The following is a 19,158-nucleotide window of genomic DNA, read 5'->3' as shown; positions in this document are numbered from 1 at the left end:
TCAGGCACCATTGTGAACCGAAGGACACAGAGTCTGCATGTCTAACGATTTAAAGGCAAATGCTTTTTACCCAAGGACATCTTAAAACTTAAACATTAAAAAAAAAAAAAAAAAGTGCTAGGCTATAACTGATTCTTCAGAAACAAAGATCCAACTCAAAGTTGTCAGGCATATACTCTAATTATAAATGAAGTACACTTTCATCATATCCCTATCACCACTTGATTTTTTTTTTTCATAGAGACCAAGAGTAAAGGAAACTAAGTCTCTTTCCCAGAAGCAATATTTCTGTGTTCTTAGCCTTGTCATCTAGGAAGAAGTAAAACAAAGGTTAAAGGTAGACCAAGTGACTGAAAAACCTTACAGGCCAGAGAGAATGACTGATTCTTAAAGCTGGTTTAACCAAAGTTTGACTTTTAATTGTAGAAATAAACAAATATGAAAGAAAGATTATATGAAATATGATTATAATATAATGAGATAAGCTTGCTATTGATTTTGCTTTTGAACAAACAGCCCAAGTGTTATTACAGCCCAGGAGCACTGTCCTTCAAAGCAACGACCTTGGAAGAGTGTATGATAATTCAGTGTATGTGGCAATTGCTTAAAACATTTTTCAAACTCCCTTTGGACTTGCCTTTAGAACCAGTTTACACACCCACCAGAAAATGTCTCATTACTTCATAATCACACCACACTGAGGGCGCCCAAACCAGCATTACTTGGTTTAATCACCCCTCTTTCACCAGATTAAAAAAAAAAAATCAAATCAAATCCAACAGCAAAGGATGAATATTTGTTATGCATAAAAGAATCAAAAGAATGACCTGCCACCTGCTCTGACAATACTGTGCATTGAGAATGGTAATTACCTTTTGACAAATCATAGGAAATAATTTTACAGGAATACCACTCGTTTTGTGGTCGATGTTCTAATAAATATCATTTTTAATTAGTAGTTACACCTCACAAACACTCAGCATGTTAGAAGGTGGGTACTGCCAGTTTTCTTCCTTCAGCCCAGCACTTGAACCCTTGTTCACCCCAGGTTTCTCTATAGGGCCCTGTCACTGTGCCCATTGTCCCGTGTGCTCTGCTTCCTGGAGCTCAACCCTGGTCTCTTAACTCTTAGCCACTGATTGGTTCACCTGATCTCATTCATGCATCTCCAGCAAATGATTTAGCAAACTCTTAACCTTCTCTTCGCCTGAATCCTGACTCGGCTGGTTCCCAAACAGAAGCCAGAGGTGGGGGGGCTGGGGGGGGGTGAAATAAAGCCAGAATTTGAACTGGCAGTCATAAGAAGAGGAAAGTTTCAAAGCCTGAATTCGTCCCTTTCTACTCAGAGGCATTCAGGGTTCCATCCGCCTGGCTACTAGGAGATAATGTCAGGAGGAATTTAGTGGGCTTGGGTTACACCACGCTCCGTAAGTTAATACAACAATGGAGTACACAGCTGTATGGGCTATTCTGGCAAGGCCAAATTATTTGTCCAACATGGGAATCATTAGCACCTCATTCATTATTAAACTGGAAAACAGTTTGGTTGGATTCCCTGAAGGGTCAGCTGCCAGATGTAAGCTCAGAAATGAAATCATCATGCTCTTGTGATGGTATTTCTTTAGGAATTTAATATACAAATTGAATAAAGGACCTTTCAGGGAAATTAAAGCCATGTGAATTCCAAGAGTTTGTCTAAGCTTCCACAGTTGAGTAAAATTTCTAAAGCACTTCCCCCAATGCTCTCCCATACCCTAAGCCTTCCTAATTTGATATGAGGAAGAAGACAAATTTCATAGCATGTGCCATCCAAAATTATACCAGAGAGGCTAACAGCTCAGTAATTCCAAGACCAAACAGGTGTGCCAATCAATATCTATGGAACAATTTCTCCAGGCTCTACTGGATGAACCCCACGTAAGAGAGGCTGGTGGACTCCATCTCACATGAAGGTGAAGTGAAACTATGTTGCTCGAAAGTCACCAGCCCACAGATGCCTGAGGAAAACAGATGGGTCAACTTCATGCTGCAGAATTAAAATCTTCCTTCAGAAGTGGGAAAACAAACAAACAAAAAACCAAAGTTGGGGGTCTAACACAAAGTTTTGAATTTGCACATTCATGAACTAAGCATTCCTCTGAGACTCTGAGATGTCTCTTAATACATTTGGATGGCTGGGACCACTTCAGTGTCATCCCACAAAATTCTTTATTTTGCACCCCCACTGATTCTGCCTACAACCTTCCATGGACCAAATTTCCACTGCCGGGGCCACCAGCCAGGTGTGTACTGGCTCTTGGCCATAGTCTGTGCCAGCACAGAACAATACATGTTTGTTTGGAACAAAGCCCTGGAACATCTTTAAAATTGTCAGAAGGGGGGCGCCTGGGTGGCTCAGTCGTTAAGCGTCTGCCTTCAGCTCAGGTCATGATCCCAGGGTCCTGGGATCGAGCCCCGCATCGGGCTCCCTGCTCCGCGGGAAGCCTGCTTCTCCCTCTCCCATTCCCCCTGCTTGTGTTCCCTCTCTCGCTGTGTCTCTGTCAAATAAATAAATAAAATCTTTAAAAAATAAATAAATAAATAAATAAAATAAAATAAAATTGTCAGAAGGAAGGCCTGTTCTTGAAAGCACAGGAATGCCACACAAAATCTAACCTAAGCTCCACGCACTTGTCAAGAGCATGGGGCACACGCATTGTATGGCACAGAATACTTGTTTCCTGGGAAAAGCCACCTCCAGAACATGAACACAACAAAAATAAGGGCAACGGGAATCATCTGGGTGTATCACAGCACAATTCTTGGGTTTTTTTCCTACAGTGTTCCTGACATCTATTTGAATACATGCATTAGCTCCTACCTTTGCATAGTTTACTTTGGAATTCTTCAGTTTCCCTTTACTACAGCAAACAAAGGCAAAACCTTAGTACAGGCATTTTGCATAGTCTGTGGGCAGAGGTATTTCCTCCAGATTTTCATCTCCCTAGACAAAAAGGAGGAGAGGAAAAGCCAGCCGGGCTGCAATCCACAGGGAGACACGTTGCATGAGCTCAGATTCATTCTGGGGATTTGTCTAGCAAATACTCAAGGGAGAAAGCACATATTGGTTTTGGAAACCAGTTTGGTGAGATGTACCAAGCACGCAGTTTTCCAAAAATGAAAGCAGTGACATTTCTAAATCCGATGAGACATTTAAAATACATAAAAAAATAAAGAGAATAATAGCACAAAACCATGTTTGCTATATCTGCTTCCAATCTTTTTTAAATAAAATATTTTACAGAGTTATAGTCTCTTTTTCACCTTTCCCTGAAAATCTCTCTCACCCAGCCAGCCTCCTCAGGGGTAACAATTATCTGGAAATTGATATCTGGAAATTGATATGTTTCCTTTCCTTCCATGTTTTATTACATAGTCATAGTCAGGTATCCAACGACAAAACATAGTATTGTCTTGCCACACAATTTAAGTGTATGTAAATACACACGTACATTTGGTGTTTGTTTGTGCAGGCTTTAAGGAATCAGTTTTGTTTGTTCATTTTTTTTTAACAATGAAAAAATGAAAAGATATTCAAATCTACTGAATTCATAATACTGGGCCTGATTAGTCAGAAATCAGACTTCCAAGGCAATATAAATGTTTTACTGAAGATGTCATTTTTCATTAAGAACAACCTCTTGCATTGTTTTTTGTCTAATGATGATTTCACTGATCAAATACACTTTCACAAGCACAATAAAGAAATTAGTTTGGGTTCACTGTAGTAGTCGATCTAGTGAGTTGGTCATTTAAATTTTCATCTGCAATTGACTTTTAAGTACAGCGGGTATTTACCTGACAGAATCAAGAGTTCGATGATCTCTGCATCTCCCAGAAACGCAGCCACATGAAGCGGGGTTCGCTTCTCAGAATCCTGAAACAATGGCAAAGATAAACAAGTCAGTGGAGGCTAGAGGTACCTTCAGTAGGCATAATAAGACACGTCATTCGCTCTGAGGTTAATGCTTGTGGGAGAGAGTGAAGGCCAGAACCTATTCAGGTGAGCTCTGGGTACACATTTCTCTCAGCATCTCCCACAGTCACATGTACAAAAGATCCCATTCTGTGTCTGTGTGTTGTATTTGTCTCCGGGCTCCTTTTGTTGGAGCCCAGCTCAGGTCAGGGACAGACTATCATGCAACGGATGATGAAATTCAATTTATTTTCAGACCTTCCTTATGGTAAAAAACCAAAAACAAAAACTCAAACCCTTTTACCTACCTTAATAGCAGTGTTCAAAGCATGCAATGATTTGTTTTCTTTCTAAAGGAACATAGTGGAATTGTTCATAAGGACATTAAACATTAAGTACAGTCAGCTTCTCCTTTCCATCTCTGTTAACTGTTGCCTAGTTCACCACCCATTCATGTAACACTTACTGAATGCCTACTATGTGCCACGAACCAGATTTGGGGTTCAGTCCTTGCCCTCATAAATTTACATTCAAGTGGGGAGGCTGTCAGTAGTCATGGAAACCAATGGCACATGACATCAATTCAGATGGTGATAAAGGCTATCCCAAAACTAAGACAGGGTAATGGGATCCAGTGACCAGGGAGGTGGGAACAAGATTCCTTAGAATGGTGGAATAAGGCCTTTCTGAGAATACTGACATTGAAGCTGAGAGCTGAGGTAGATATTACTATCTCTGTTTTACAGATGAGAAAACTGTGGCTCAGATAAATTAAGAAATTTCCTCCCGACCCCATAGGTATATAGCAGAGCCAAGATTGGACTTTTGCCTATGGGTCTTCAGTCTAAGTCCTTGGCAAAGCATTTAATATATTGTGTTGTTAACACGATAAAATGCAGGGGGGGAAATTACTGCTTCGGCCATCTGTAAACTGGAATATCTGATGAGAGAATTCAAGATAATGTCAGTAAATAAAGCCCTAGGCAGGCATGAAGCTTGGCCCCTGCACACTAAGTGCTCCAGGCAAAGCTGTTTTGTCATGAGCATAGATAGTTGTGTGATATCTTGCCCCCAAGACTAAGAACTCCACAGGGTAAAGAACTGGTCTTACTCCTCTCTATCAGAGCCCACAGGAGCAGCAAACTAGATGCTCGGCATAAATCAGCCAAACTGAACTGGTCTATGCGCATTGCTTCTTCTATAAACTTCCCTGACTGTTCCACAACGGTAACCAAAGTTTGTATGCTATGTCTTTGAGGTTTCTCCTAAAACTAGCATGCATTTTAGTTTCAAGATTTGTGAAGCTGCTGTTGATTTTAATCATTGTTCCTGTTACCACTTGATTATACAACCTACCCAACCACCCTCGGATTTGCCCAAGGACACAATTCTGTTTTCTGACAGTTCAGGCCCTCTGCTCTTTGTCAGTCTCCTTCAGACTACTGCTTTTAGGCATTTTGTGACTCATTAATATCTAAAACAGATGGCAGACAGAAGATATGACAAGAACTGATCTTCAAACCAGTCTATTTGTTAGGAGGTCTGGTAAACAGGTTTCATGAAAGGTTGGACTAACTTTTAAGTGGATAAAAAAAAAGAAGTCTGAATTAGCTGGGAATTTATGTCATCTATGTATGTTGCAGGCAATTATTACAGATAAGTGGAAATAGGGCAGTCATGTAACTATACCATATAAAGTAAAGGTATGCCACAGAAAATTCTGAAAGATATACAACCATCGTTCACCGTCTTATAGTTATGTCACACTTTCCATGAAAATAGAGATTCAGTATTTGAAAATTTGAAAAATATTTCAAGTGTATTAATTGGCACAGAGAACTATACAAAGAACTGACACTAGACTTTCACAAATGTTTTCTCTTTCTATTTCTTCTATTGCCATCTCTACAAGCACTTTTCATCTTAGCCTCATATTCTCTTTGAATCCCCACTATATCTATGAAACACTTCTCTTGAGTCTTATGACAAAAGTTACATAATTATATGTTCTTCTGTCAATTGAACTGGTTCCAGGGTTTGGTTCAACAAATTAAACCTTACCTAAGTGATTTAAACAAGGACTAACCAGCCCAAATGATTACTTCATTTGACCTGAAGCAAAGTCAATGCTCTGTCTGAGAGCTTGGCCCTCAAATAAAAAGCCAAGAAAACCCCAATATCTAAAACTGGTTGGCCTATTATTATAAGACTGGCTTTGTTAATTCTGTGGCCCCTTTTATGACATGGCTTGTTCAAACTGAAGTTTTTATAACATAAAAGGGGTGTGTTATGTGAGATCACAAAGTAAAAATTCTTGATTGGTACTACCAGTGTTCCTGTTGACATGCATTTAAAGGTTTCCTGTAGCTTCCAGAACAACTATACCAATTGATACCCTCATTCAGTGGCATGCCACACACATGTAACTACAAAGAAGATCTGTATTCAGGCAGCAGTTCTTTGGTTCTCCAAAGTATCACAACTATATAAACAATTTCATGTGCTGCTAAGACCTCAACTAAAAAAGCAAAGCACTTAACTAAACAATAACTACTGACCAAGGGTTACCAACGCCAGCGCTCTAGCAAGGAACCTGAGTGATATACAGAGTCATGCGCGGAGAATAACAGAGCCACAGTAATCACCATCCTCAATCAGGTCAAATCAGCTGGGAGGTTGCAGCTCATCCTCTGCCTAAGGATAAGGCCATTCTACTTGGCCACAAGCTAGACAAATGGACAAGGAGATGTAATGGTAGAAGGAAGGAAATGAGTCTGAGGAAAAGAGTATACTAGTAATAATACTAGTAAAAATGTGTTCTAGGCCAATGATACCCCTAGGGTTTCTAGAAGAAGAAACAAAACCTAATTATAGAGTGCTTTAATTTTTTTTTTCAAACTGCCTTTTATCTATTCTACTACTCAAATCTCATAACATCCCTACAAGGAGAGACACATCTCTCAGAACCTTGTTGTTAAGGCTTATTATCATCATTTGAAAGATAGTGATTTTTTTTAGATTGAAAAGCTAGGGAATCTGCGCATTTGGAGAGATTGTATGATTTGCCCAGCACTTGGGGATGGGAGATGAGGTGAAGAAATAGAACTGACACCCTCACATAGAGAAAAATCCTTGAAGTGGTCTTGAAGAAAGATTCTTGAAATGAATTGATATTGAAAAAAAGCCAAACACTCTCACAGGTAGATGGAAAGGCAATGACTTGGCCTAGATTCCTGATGAGAGAATAAAAGTGTCTCCACTGAGCATTTGCATTCCCAGAATCTGTCCTCATGTGGTTTGGGGTTTTGAATTCACAATACCTGCACAGTCCAGGAACTTTCAAGCTGAAAAATAGGCATAAAATTGGTTCTAGGCCAAGGACATCCATAGGGTGTCAAGAAGAAGAAACAAAACCTGTCTAAAGAGATGTGTCTTCAATACAAGCAACTCAGGACACCCACAATTAAACCACCACTGAAGATGAGCTCACAAGCCTAAGCTGCAAGACCCATGTGGAAGCAATTAACTAGAAGCAAGAATCAGCAGCCATAACAACCAGAAAGAACTTGAGATAACAGAAGAATCAGAGCTATGAATAATGTTTAAAATAATTTAAGATACGAAAGACAAAGCTCAAGAAGAAAAAAAGATTATTTCTTTTTAAATGAACAAAATTTGCGGAAGGAGTGTGTAGGAAGAGTTTCAGAAAGCAGTACAAACACATGATGCTGGCAATCATCTAAAACTTTGGTCTAAGAGAGATGAAAACAAGAAGAGTAAACAAGAAGGACAGGAGAAGAAAAAATAAGGACAGTGACCTTGGGATACGTTTTAGAACCATTTATTCTACCATATGTTCTAGACATAGACCTTTATTGAGAAGTTATTATACCCTAGGCATTGTGGCGGATGTTAGGAATACAAAATTAAAAACATCCCATCCTCACCCTAAAGAAACTTACGGTCCAGTTACCAGTTTCCAAATCTAGGGCATCCGAATAAAAATAGTAACAGGGAAGTGGCAATTAGTGATATCTGTGATGTTAAATTATTTATGAAAATTACCAAAAGTGATGAGACAAATGTCTTCTCGAATACTGCCCTGAAACTCACCCAATTCCAAACTGCCCTGGGCAGGAAATCTAAACTGACAAGAAAAAATCGCTTCTGAATTGGGAAATAAGTACATCTTGTCCAGGACTCCCTAGAAACCCTACTGGCTCCAGCTTATCTGGAAGCTTCGGAAACCCAGGGGCAGATTTCCAGGTCAGCCTATATCTTACAGGCTGACTTAGGGATTGTTTCTGGATCAAAATTAGAATCGAGGACCAGGCCAGGACCAGAGTGGCATTCAGACAGACACAGTGGCTGAGCTAACTGAGCGTTCTGCTCTTCTGTGTTCACAGCTACTTGCTGCTCCCATGGGTGCTCCGTGATGACCAACAGCGGATAGATGATCATGGCGGTCTTTACAACACCCATGAATGCAAGAGGAGAAAATCATTCAAAAGCAAGCACAGTATGGTCAACACACATGAGAAACACACATGACTCATCAGTGTATTTTTTAAAAGATTATTCAAGTATCACAAAAAAGACCTTTTCCCATTACAGTAGCTCGATTCCAAACAGCCCTTTGAAAATAGATTCGGACCCATGAAAAGTCACAGGTTTCTCCAGAAGGAAGGAAGGTAAACCCTTCCTTTCTATGAATAGCCAGAGACACACACAGCCAGCTGGTGTCTGAGCTAAATTTGCAGTATGTCAGAGAGAGATCAGGCAGAGGAAGTTTCTGTCTGTTTACCAAAGAGGCAGATGAAAGAAAATAGGGAACTTGAAGTATGTACACATAAAGTGAGCTTGACATGGGCAGAGAGGCCATTCTGGCAGACAAAAATACTGTGTAGGGGGCACCCCAAGCCTCTGTTCTGAAGATTAAGAATTGTTTATTATATGCTTTGGAAATTCTCAGCTAGAAGTGCATGACCTAATCTTCACTGTAAGTATCTATCATACAGTTCTACAAATATCCCTCCCTACATATAAATATCTTACATACCAAGAAAGGCAGATGAAGCAATGTTAAGAAAACAAGCCCTGCAAAGCCTTGCCATCATGAAATACAGAAGTGAAGTTCCGATCGTCAATCCAAACTCCCACAAACACCAAAGAAGCAAGCTTGTTAGGTGCAACAAGCTTAATACAATAGTGAACAGAGATCACTAGAAGCCAGGAGATGTCTAAAACAACTCTGTACACAAAATAGTTACCGTGGAGATATTTCAAATCATGTGAAGAAAAGAGCCGAAGACATGTGAGAGATTTAAATCAAACGACACACAATGGGAAAGATGCTTGGTCTTCAGGTGAGAAATTACAAGAAATTTGTAAAGAGGAAAAGAAAGCAGAGAAACAAATGTCATCGTTCTTTTTAAATTTTTCATGTTTACTTTCAAGTTTTAACATCTCATGGATACAGAGAGGTACAGAAAATAACAGGTCTGTGTGTTCCCACTGGCAAAATCAAGTAAGTTGACATTTCTATATCCGCTTCAGAATTCTGTTTTAAAAAATAGCGTTAGGGGTGAAGTGCCGTTAAGTACTGTGACTTGCAATGGTTTAGAAAATAACTGAGGTGTGTGTGTGTGTGTGTGTGTGTGTGAGAGAGAGAGAGAGAGAAACAGAGAGAGAGAGAGGCAGAGAGACAGAGAGAGAAAGAGAGAGAGGGAGAGAAGAGACAGGTTAGACTGTTTTCAATTCTTCACTATTACAAATCGTGTTGCAATGCATATATTTGTACATGTCTCTCTGTGCATATGGATGAAAATTTCTCTGGGGCAGGTACCAAGAAAAGGCAATGCGAGATCTCAGTGTATATACATACTCAACTTTATTAGGTATTTTCAAATAGCTTTCAAAAATAGTTTTACAATTTATACTCCCTAGCCATAAATGTGTTCCCTTCCCCAAATTCCTCCCTATATTTGATGCTCGCAACCTTATTACTTTTTCCCAATACGATTGCCTGACACAATATTTCCTTGTTGCTCTGATTTGCATTTCACTACATACAAGTGAAATTAAGGCTCTCTTCATATGTTTAGTAAAAGTTTTGGCTTGACATTGGGGAGGGTATGTACTATGGTGAGCGCTGTGAATTGTGTAAGACTGATGAATCACAGACCTGTACCCCTGAAACAAATAATACATTTAATGTTAATAAAATAATAATAAAAATAAATAAAATAAAAGTTTTGGCTTCTTCAACTACGAATCGCCTGTACATATACTTTACCCACTTCTATTCAGTTTTAGTCTTTTTCTTATGATGTGTAGAGTTTTTAATATATTGTTTAATTCAACTTTCAATGAAAACTCAGGTTATGCCTTCACCTAGACACAGCAGAGCTGGATCAGTGTCTACCCCAAGTTACCATAAGAGAAAAATTTAGATTTATATTCATCTTCCATGCACGCACTATCCTATGGAGCTGGATATACCTTAGCTGGAATTTTCTACGCCTCAAAGGTGACAGCAAATCTCTGCCCCTATATACATCCAGCATCAAACAACTTTATTCAATCATCACTCTGTTGGTATTTTAACCCATCCATTTGAATGTAACATGGATGTATGAGAAACACTGGTACATTTTGCTATATCTAAACAGGCTCAAATTGTAAGTCTAAACCTCAAAACCACATCTAATTCTTAAAACTAAACAAGAATCACTCAAAAATCATTTAAAATGAAGCTAAATTAAGAGAAAGGAGAATGCCAAAGATGTTTGGATTGTATCTGCCTTAGGTAACGAAATATCGGATATTTTTATTATACTAATCTTTTAAACTAAAATAATGCATATTAAATAAAAATTTTATAGAGATTATGCTTTCTAATTTGATCCTTAAAACACCGCTGTAAGGTACATATTATTGTCCCCATTTGACAGGAGAGGAACCTGAGATTTTGAGATGGTAAGTAACTTGACCAGAGTCCCACAGCTAGTAATGGTAGAACGGGGATTCAGAACCAGAACTCATTCCATTGTTCATGCTCTTGTTAACTCTCTGAATAGTTACAAGCCTTGGTAAACAAAAGGAAAGGTGTTTTTCATTACAATTAACACTCTTGACCTAGGACAAAATTCTCATAAGCAAAAGTACAAGCAGGCAAGAAGAATAAAGTTGGAGAATTAACATTACCTGATTTTAAGATTTATCATAAAGCTATAGTAATCAAGACAATTGGGTATCGGTGTAAAAACACATATATGGACAACATACGGGATTTTCAAAAACGGTAAAAAGGCAATTCACTAGTGAAAAAGTGATCCAGATTCTTAGGAATTTACCCTAGAGAAATGAAAGCATATGTCCATACAAAGATTTGCACATAAATGTTCACAACAGTTTTATGTGTGATAGCCAAAAACGGGAAACAATCCAAATTTCCATCAACAGATAAATGAATAAACTATGGTATGCCCATATAATGGAACACTACTCAGCAATTAAAAAGAATATTGCTGTATGTCACAACGTAGACGAATCAAAATAATTACGCTGAGTGAAAGAAGCTAGCAAAAAACGAATACATACAGTATTAATTCATTATAAAAAATTCTAGGAAATGGGGCGCCTGGGTGGCTCAGTTGGTTAAGTGACTGCCTTCGGCTCAGGTCATGATTCTGGAGTCCCAGGATCAAGTCCCACATCGGGTTCCCTGCTCAGCAGGGAATCTGCTTCTCCCTCTGACCCTCCCCCCTCTCATGTGCTCTCTCTCTCATTTTCTCTCTCAAATAAATAAATAAAGTCTTTAAAAAAAAATTCTAGGAAATGCAAGCTAATGTACAGCAACTGAAAGCAGATCGGTTGTTGCCCAAGGAGGTTAGAGGAGAGATTGAAAGGGGTGGGGGCTAAGGATTATAAGGGGGCGCAAGGAAGCTTCTGGTGGTGATGGTATATTCATTATCTCAATTGTGGTAATTGTTTCATGGGTGTAAATATGTTAAAACTTTGTAAATGGTACACTTTAAGTATGTCTAGTATATTACATGTCAATTATACCTCAATAAAGCAGAAAACACATAAGCAGGCAAACAAAACATTCTGTGGTGGGGCACCTTTCTGGCTCAGTCAGTAGAGCATGCGACTCTTGATCCTGGGGTTTTGAGTTCAAGCCCCATGCTGCATGTGGAGATTGCTTAAATAAATAAAACTTTAAAAAAATTCTGTTGCTTGGGAAACATAAAGAAGGGCATATTTATGGATTAAAAAAAATACACTTACTCAACAGGGTAGATTCAGTTAAAGGAGAAAACAGCAGAATCTAATCAACCAATAATATGCTAATTTTTGAGGCAACTCATGTCTTGCTCATGTATAGACATAAAAGTGAAGTCCTTGCAGAAGTATAGGGTGTTGGACTAAGTATATATGCTTTAAAAATAGGCACAAGCAAGAGTTCTCTTCAAAATCCCTTGGAACACTTCTATTTCCTAAACAAAACCTTTGACAAATGTGTATTGAGTGAGGATGTAGAAAATAAGTCCAGGAAATCAAGTACAAGTGGGAAGGTTGATGGTCTATGCCTAACCTGTGGGCACACTGCAGCGTGTTAGCAGTAGATCACCCGGGGACTGTGGGGATCTCACCACAGTACCCAGAGATTCCCAAATGACAGAAGCCCTTTTAGATCGACTTTTGCCTGGGAAAGTTGATAGAGTGCCAACTATTTGATACCATTTGGCCGGGAACACATCTTGAGAGGAGAAACAACATGGAAAAGGATTCTCGTCCTCTAGTCCTACAGAATGGAAAACAAGCCAAGATGCTCGTACTTTGTTGCCAGTGAAACAGTAATAGACGTCGAGCCACTGCGAAGACATTATGAGGAGTGTCTGATGAAAACCAAAGCAGGTCTTCAGAGCAGCACCTCCCCTTGCATCCTGAATGCTAATAAAGTTCACAGCTGTTCTGTGTGGCATCCCAAGCATATTAAGAAGCAGTGTCTTTCAATTTAATGCATTTGTTAAATAGCTTTTTTATGAAGAAACCATATTTCTTATACATGTGGGAATGTTTTACTGCTAAGGGTATTTAAGGAAACTCATAGATTAGAATTGCTCTTGGTTCCAATGAGCTAAGTAATGAGGTGAGACATCTAGTTTCAGGTAGGGTCCCTACCTTAGGCTCACTGTCTCTTCTAATTACTTCATTAACCAACTTATTCAACAAAACATAGGTGCCTAAGATGAAAGGCAGATAACTACGAGAATAATTGGAAAATTATCTCCTATTGATGAAGAGGGCAGAGAAAGCAACTGCTAGTTTTTCACACCTATATGGGGCTAGTAAGGGTGAAAACCTGTCATCAGGTAATGACCCCACAGTGTCAGAACCAAAAATCTCACAAGCAGAAGCCTAAAATTACAAAATATTAGAACTGGAAAGCATTAGGGACATCCAGAGAGTTTAATGGATTAGCCCAAGGTCACACGGCTGCTTATGGCAGTGGTAAAACGCTTCATTCATACAAATGACAAAATATTTACTAGGGCTTTCTATGCGCCAGGCACCATGCTCAGTCCTAGCCTCAAAGAATCCCACTCTCTTGATTTTGGGTGATGGGCTCTTTACTATAGTAGACTAATATTAGATTAATCACACCAGTCAGCAAAGAGCAGACACACACACAACACAAGTGTTAGAAAATGTCAGAGAGAAAGAATGAATGTGGTGTGAAAGGAGACAATGCTCAAAGGGGTCTACTCTGGATACAACAATAACGGAGTGATTGGGTCTGTTTCTCTCTCTCTGTGTGTCTCAAACACATTTGGGTGGGGGAAGGGGAATTAAAAGCAAAAGCTTATAAAAACAGTTTCTGCAGTCATAGAAAATCATCCTAACTGAAATGATTACAAGTTTTTTTTTCAGCCTCCAGGTGGATATTTTAGAAACAGAGTTTATATGTAATACTGATAAGAAAAATCACCAACGCAGTTATCTGGACGTATCAGGCTCAGTGTACCAAGATGGCTACAATGATTACCTCCGGGTGAATAATCTGATGGGTGTTCTTCACTTTCTTGCTTCTTTGTATTTCAAGACTTGTACATAATGCAGTTCACAAACAAGAAAACACAATTCCTTTTGTAGATAAGAAAAGGCTTTCCTATTTTAAAAAAAAAAAGTCTGCCTAACAAGAGCTAGTTTTAACTAATTACACATAAATTTAAAGCACTGGACATTACTTACTGTCCAAAGCCTTCATTATCTTGTAGTAGGTTTTAATATGCAAATGTATTTCTTTGCAAATGACAAAACATTATGTCTGTGACTAAACATGGGACGACTGTAATTTGCATAATGCTCCACAGAGTTGCCAGAGCGCTGTCCTACACATCATCTAATTCTTAAGAAAACCCAGGGACATTAATCAAGTAGGTATTGTTATCCCCATGCTATAGGACAGGAATCAAGGTTCATTCTGAGAGTTAAACGACTTGCCCAGAGTGTTCTGTATTCCCTCACAATACCATACAAAGCCTCACTAACCAGTAACATTATTCCTCTCCAAGGAAAAATCTCTTTCCACCCTCCCCACAGCCTTTGGAGGCCTTTGGTCCTACTATGATTGTTTCTGTCAAGTGTCCTGCAGGATAGGGATACACACACACACACACACACACACACACACACTTTCATCAGAGGCATCTTTGTGTGGCCAAAAGAGCATAGACTCTGGAGTCAAGAAGGACCTAAGTTCAAACCCCTCCTCTACCACTTATGAGCTGTGTGACGTTGGGCAAATAAAGCAACCTTTGAGACTCAGCTTTTCTGTAAAATGAAAATAGGATCACCTCTCTTGAAGGCACAAAGTACATATCTGATAAATATTAGCCATCCTATTACCATCATTATTATTACTGACATCTTTGAAGCTTATCCTGATTACTTCAGTTCCTCTTGGGACTTAGACGAAATAAAGGAGATTCAGAACCATTTCTGGAGAAACAATTTTTATTAAGAAATGATATTTGTTTACCAGTAGAAGGGCTGAGATTACCTACTCAACATTGGCCAATAGCAGGGCTCTGCCTGCCTCCTCTTCTGCCTGAAGCAAAGGCTTGGCCACTGAATCCTGTCCAACCCCAACCAAAGGTAACCAAAGCCTCTCCCAGACTCCTGAGCTGGGCCTTGCAGGATTCATCCTTTACCTCAGAGAACTCACAGTGGAGTCTTTCCCTCTCATACAACCACCTAAAACATCCACACCTCAGCAGCTCTAAATCCTTGGCTCAGAACATAGCCCTGCTGCCCTGAAGGCCTCCTTCCTCATGCATTCTTGGTAGCTCAGCAGAATCAGATCTGGTTGCAACCTGGCAGATGCGAGCTGCCCTGGGGGTTTAGATGCCATGCCCTTTCTTTCCTCCCCCGAAGCTGAAAACCTTTGAACCAGGTACCCCCAAGCTAAAACACCCTCACCAAACCTTTCTGACACTTCATAAGAAAGTTTTGCCACCTAAGACACAAGTTCCCATCCTTAACTTATTAGAAATCAACCACAGACTCTGTTAGAGGTCCTCAGGAAGATAACCCGGGGGCCACCTTCCATATCAATAAGCAAGGAAGCATTTATCTATGCCCTTGCTCTTTCCAAATTGAGACAATGGGATAGAAAGCCAAACACACTGTAAAGATTCCATACAGAACATTCTGCTTAGTGAGGGTAGATTGCAAAATGGCAGGCTTCTTAAGCCCCTTAATTACAGACTGATAATAGTGGTCCCAGAACTTGGAGATTATGGAACAGTGCTTCTTGAAAACAAGGGATATGGGAGATGTACCTCTCCACCTCCAGGCAATCTCAAATAAACCTACACCACTTGAGAACAACCACCAGAGAAAATGGTGACTGGGGATGCACTTGGCCTTCATAAACCTGGGCTATAGGGGATATTTTTCCCCAAACCAACTTTAAATCATTGTATTTCTTGGCTAACTAATACTTTTTCATGTGGGTAAGACCTCCTTAGGATCCTCACTCAACAATCTGGCTTCTAGCAGCATAGAGAAGAAAAGAATGGGGTCTTCTCTTAGAAGACCTCAAATACCCATGTACTCAACACCTGAGAAGACACAGGGATGGATTAAACCATCCTGTTCCATTGATGGATTAAACACTAATATACATTTGGGTGGTTTGCTTGCTTGTAGTTATGATCTTTTCTCTATTGAACTTACGTATTCATGGGAGGAAGTGATTTCTAATTTAAATGTTTCTTGCTTTGCGTACCATATGTATTTCTGAACATGGTCTAAACATTAAACTGTGACAAACTGATAATTTTTCCCACTGAATTATAAAATAATGACTAGAATATAAAAGAAGGCATGGAGTTCAATCAGATGAGGTCCTGGGGCATTACTTCTTGGATGCTCTAGACTTGAGGTCTTTGTGTCCCTCTCTGGGCAATTTGACCTCAAGATGGAATAGACCCAGGCGTATCTCACTAGCACATCAGCCTTCTATTTCCTACAGATAGGGAAAGTTAGCAGCTCACACATTGCCATGATCTCATGACTTGGAGAGACTACTCCTCCATCACCCACCTCCTGTCTACTAGTCTCATGATCATTGATGTGCTTCATGCTCAGCCTTGAAATCCCCCAGAGGATCCCATCACCATTAGTGATCCACCTGGCTAACTGGCTTAGCCCACAGTATGTTCTGGTATGTGATATCTTCCTCCCTATAATCCTTAAATCAATGCTAATCTTAGATCACTCCCCAACTCACCCTTAAGAAGATATGCTTGGGTTTTAAGCATTACTGTTCTGACATGTTCTCTTCCCATCCTAAATGTGACGAGATGTTTAGGCTTCCACTCCCTGAATACCACTGAAGAAAACACAGAGTTCTATGACCCCTGGCCTACTTCTTATGCACCATTTTACATCTAAGAATCTGTATCTCTTGCTGCTATGAACCTGATGAGCTTCTTCTACCTGTTCCTCAGCAAAGCCAAGACTGCTGACTGTGGTGACCCCATGGCCAAAAGGCAAGTTTCAGACAGATGGAAATGTGGAAGCGTGATGCTTTGAGACACTCAACACAAAACAGTTCCCTCTTAAGAAGAAGCAGGGTCATTTGACATAAGGATTTTTTTAAATTAATGAATTAATTTTTTAAAATTCAAGTGTAATTAAGAACATTTTATTTTAAAGTCACAAAACAGGGAGCCACTGATTTAGGGTTTGGGAGTCACCGGGAAGAGTGTCACTTCACTCAAGTGTCAGCTCAAGTGTCCATTCCTCCAAAACCTTGTCTGATTCTCTACCCCACACCCCTCCTCCACTCTACAGTCTCTGTCATGGCATCATCACATCTCATTGTCTACCCTTGTTTTCCCCCTCCCTCCCACTAACCAGGTTGTGGGCTCAGGGCAGAGATAGTCTTACTCATCTCTGTATCAACCTAGCATGACATCTGGCATACAGTAGGTGCTCAATATATGTGTCTTGAAGGAATAAAAAGGAGTAATGTCTTGATTTATCTTAATTCTTTATCAAAACCTATACCCCAATAAGAAAAGGGTCTGTATGAAGATGGCCTGGAGGTTTCTGTGGTGAGACAGAGACGTGGTTGTCTATAAGGGGTTAGAGATGCCAAAGAGTCTGGGTGGGTGGGTGTCATGGTTGTGTGTGGCTCTTGTCCACCTCTAACCTTGACTGAAGACAGCCACTCCCTTAGTCTATTACAGGTAGGGCTTGGCCTTGTTTCAAAGCTGTTAGTGATGAAAAGTACAGCACAAGGAATAGTCAATAATATTGTAATAACGTAATATGGTGACAGATGGCGACTACACTTACCATTGTGAGCACTGTGTAATGTATAGAACTGTTGAGCCACTATGTTGTGCACCTGAAGCTAATACAACACGGTTTGTCAATTATACTTCAATAACAAAAAAAATTTTTTTTAAGCTGTTCGACCATCCCAGAGCCTTCAGCCCTTCAGACTTCCTATCAATTCTGTTGCCCTCAACTGGGGCCTTGGTCTTGCATCTTACTTACCCAGTAGGTAGGAAGGCTTGCTAAGAAGCTGGTAACAAGCAGCTACGAGGCTCAGCTAACGTTCCTTATCAGTTCAGCTCACCTGTGCCCCCTCTTAACGAGGGCTGCCTGTTGCAGTGTTCTGGTTTCTGTGAGACCTCACCTACATGGACATTAATGTCCACTGCCAGGCCACAAATACCAGTTCCTGGGAACCTAGTGACTTGTGGAAGTAGGGCAAAAAAACACTGATTTTTTTTTTTTTTTTAATGTGGAACATTTATTTCCTTGTCTCTGGCTAGCCCAAACCCGCATATGAAATGATTAGAGGCTCCTATTAAAATCAAACTGCTGGCTTGGTTCCAGGCATGGGAAGTCTGGATGTTGGAACAGAGTCACAGAAAGTAGAAGGCGTGGGTGGGTAGCTTCGTTAACAGGCCAGTGCAGGCCCAGTGCTGGGGAAGGGTGCTGGGGATAGAGAACACTAACACGATTTCTTGTAAGGAGAGAGTGGACCAGAGTATAGCGTGGGGAGTGGTTCCACCAAAGAGCTTTATAAAGGACCAGAAAAGGAGGCAGGGTCACAGAGGGTACCTAACTCTTTTGCATTCTTCAAGAATTCCCCAGAAGGATGAATTTCCAGAGGATGAGGTGTGCTGGGAGACCCACAGCCCAGACCAGCCATGTCACTCAGCTAGGACCAGTGTTCCTAGAGAAACGACTTTATTTAGAGAAACTGGCTTGAGTGGGGGGCTTTGTGCATTCCTCAGGTCCCTGGAGGTCTGGCCTCAGACACTCCCAGCTGTGTCTGGGTAGCAGGACCCTCTCTGGCAGCACAAGGTCAAGAGGGCGGGGAAGATGGGGCTGAAGTGGAAGGGAGGGAAGCACAGCTGTGTGTTCCTGGGGTTCCCAGAAGCGCCTGACACAGTAAGCCTTTTTCCTCTGTTCTCTTGGGCCACACTGTTGGGTCAGGCGGGTCATGCACTTCCCCCAGCTGAAGAGCAGCCCTCAGGAGAGCCCCTCCCCACAGCACTGTCTCTAAGTGGAAGAAGGGCAGGCTTTGCCTCCACGCTGAGCATGTGCTGTGATGAAGCCCATCCTCCTCCACCTACACACACACACACACACACACACATGGTCCA

General features: G+C 40.4%; 1 protein-coding gene across 6 annotated transcripts in view; it reads right to left on the bottom strand.

Moving 5' to 3' along the window:
• The window catches only part of ANKRD44 (ankyrin repeat domain 44), a 320,329-nt gene that overhangs the window by 159,022 nt on the left and 142,149 nt on the right, over nucleotides 1-19,158 (bottom strand). For all 6 annotated transcript variants that reach the window (XM_035007476.1, XM_035007479.1, XM_035007478.1 and 3 more), the window contains exon 3: nucleotides 3,838-3,916. In XM_035007476.1, the coding sequence (XP_034863367.1) occupies nucleotides 3,838-3,916 (79 nt within the window). The remainder of the gene's footprint in view (nucleotides 1-3,837; nucleotides 3,917-19,158) is intronic.

This window comes from Mirounga leonina, unplaced genomic scaffold (genome assembly GCF_011800145.1).
Source record: "Mirounga leonina isolate KUSES-001 unplaced genomic scaffold, KU_Mleo_1.0 Mir_151, whole genome shotgun sequence".
In the NCBI taxonomy this organism is placed as follows: domain Eukaryota; kingdom Metazoa; phylum Chordata; class Mammalia; order Carnivora; family Phocidae; genus Mirounga; species Mirounga leonina.
This window is presented reverse-complemented; position numbering and strand designations above follow the sequence as displayed.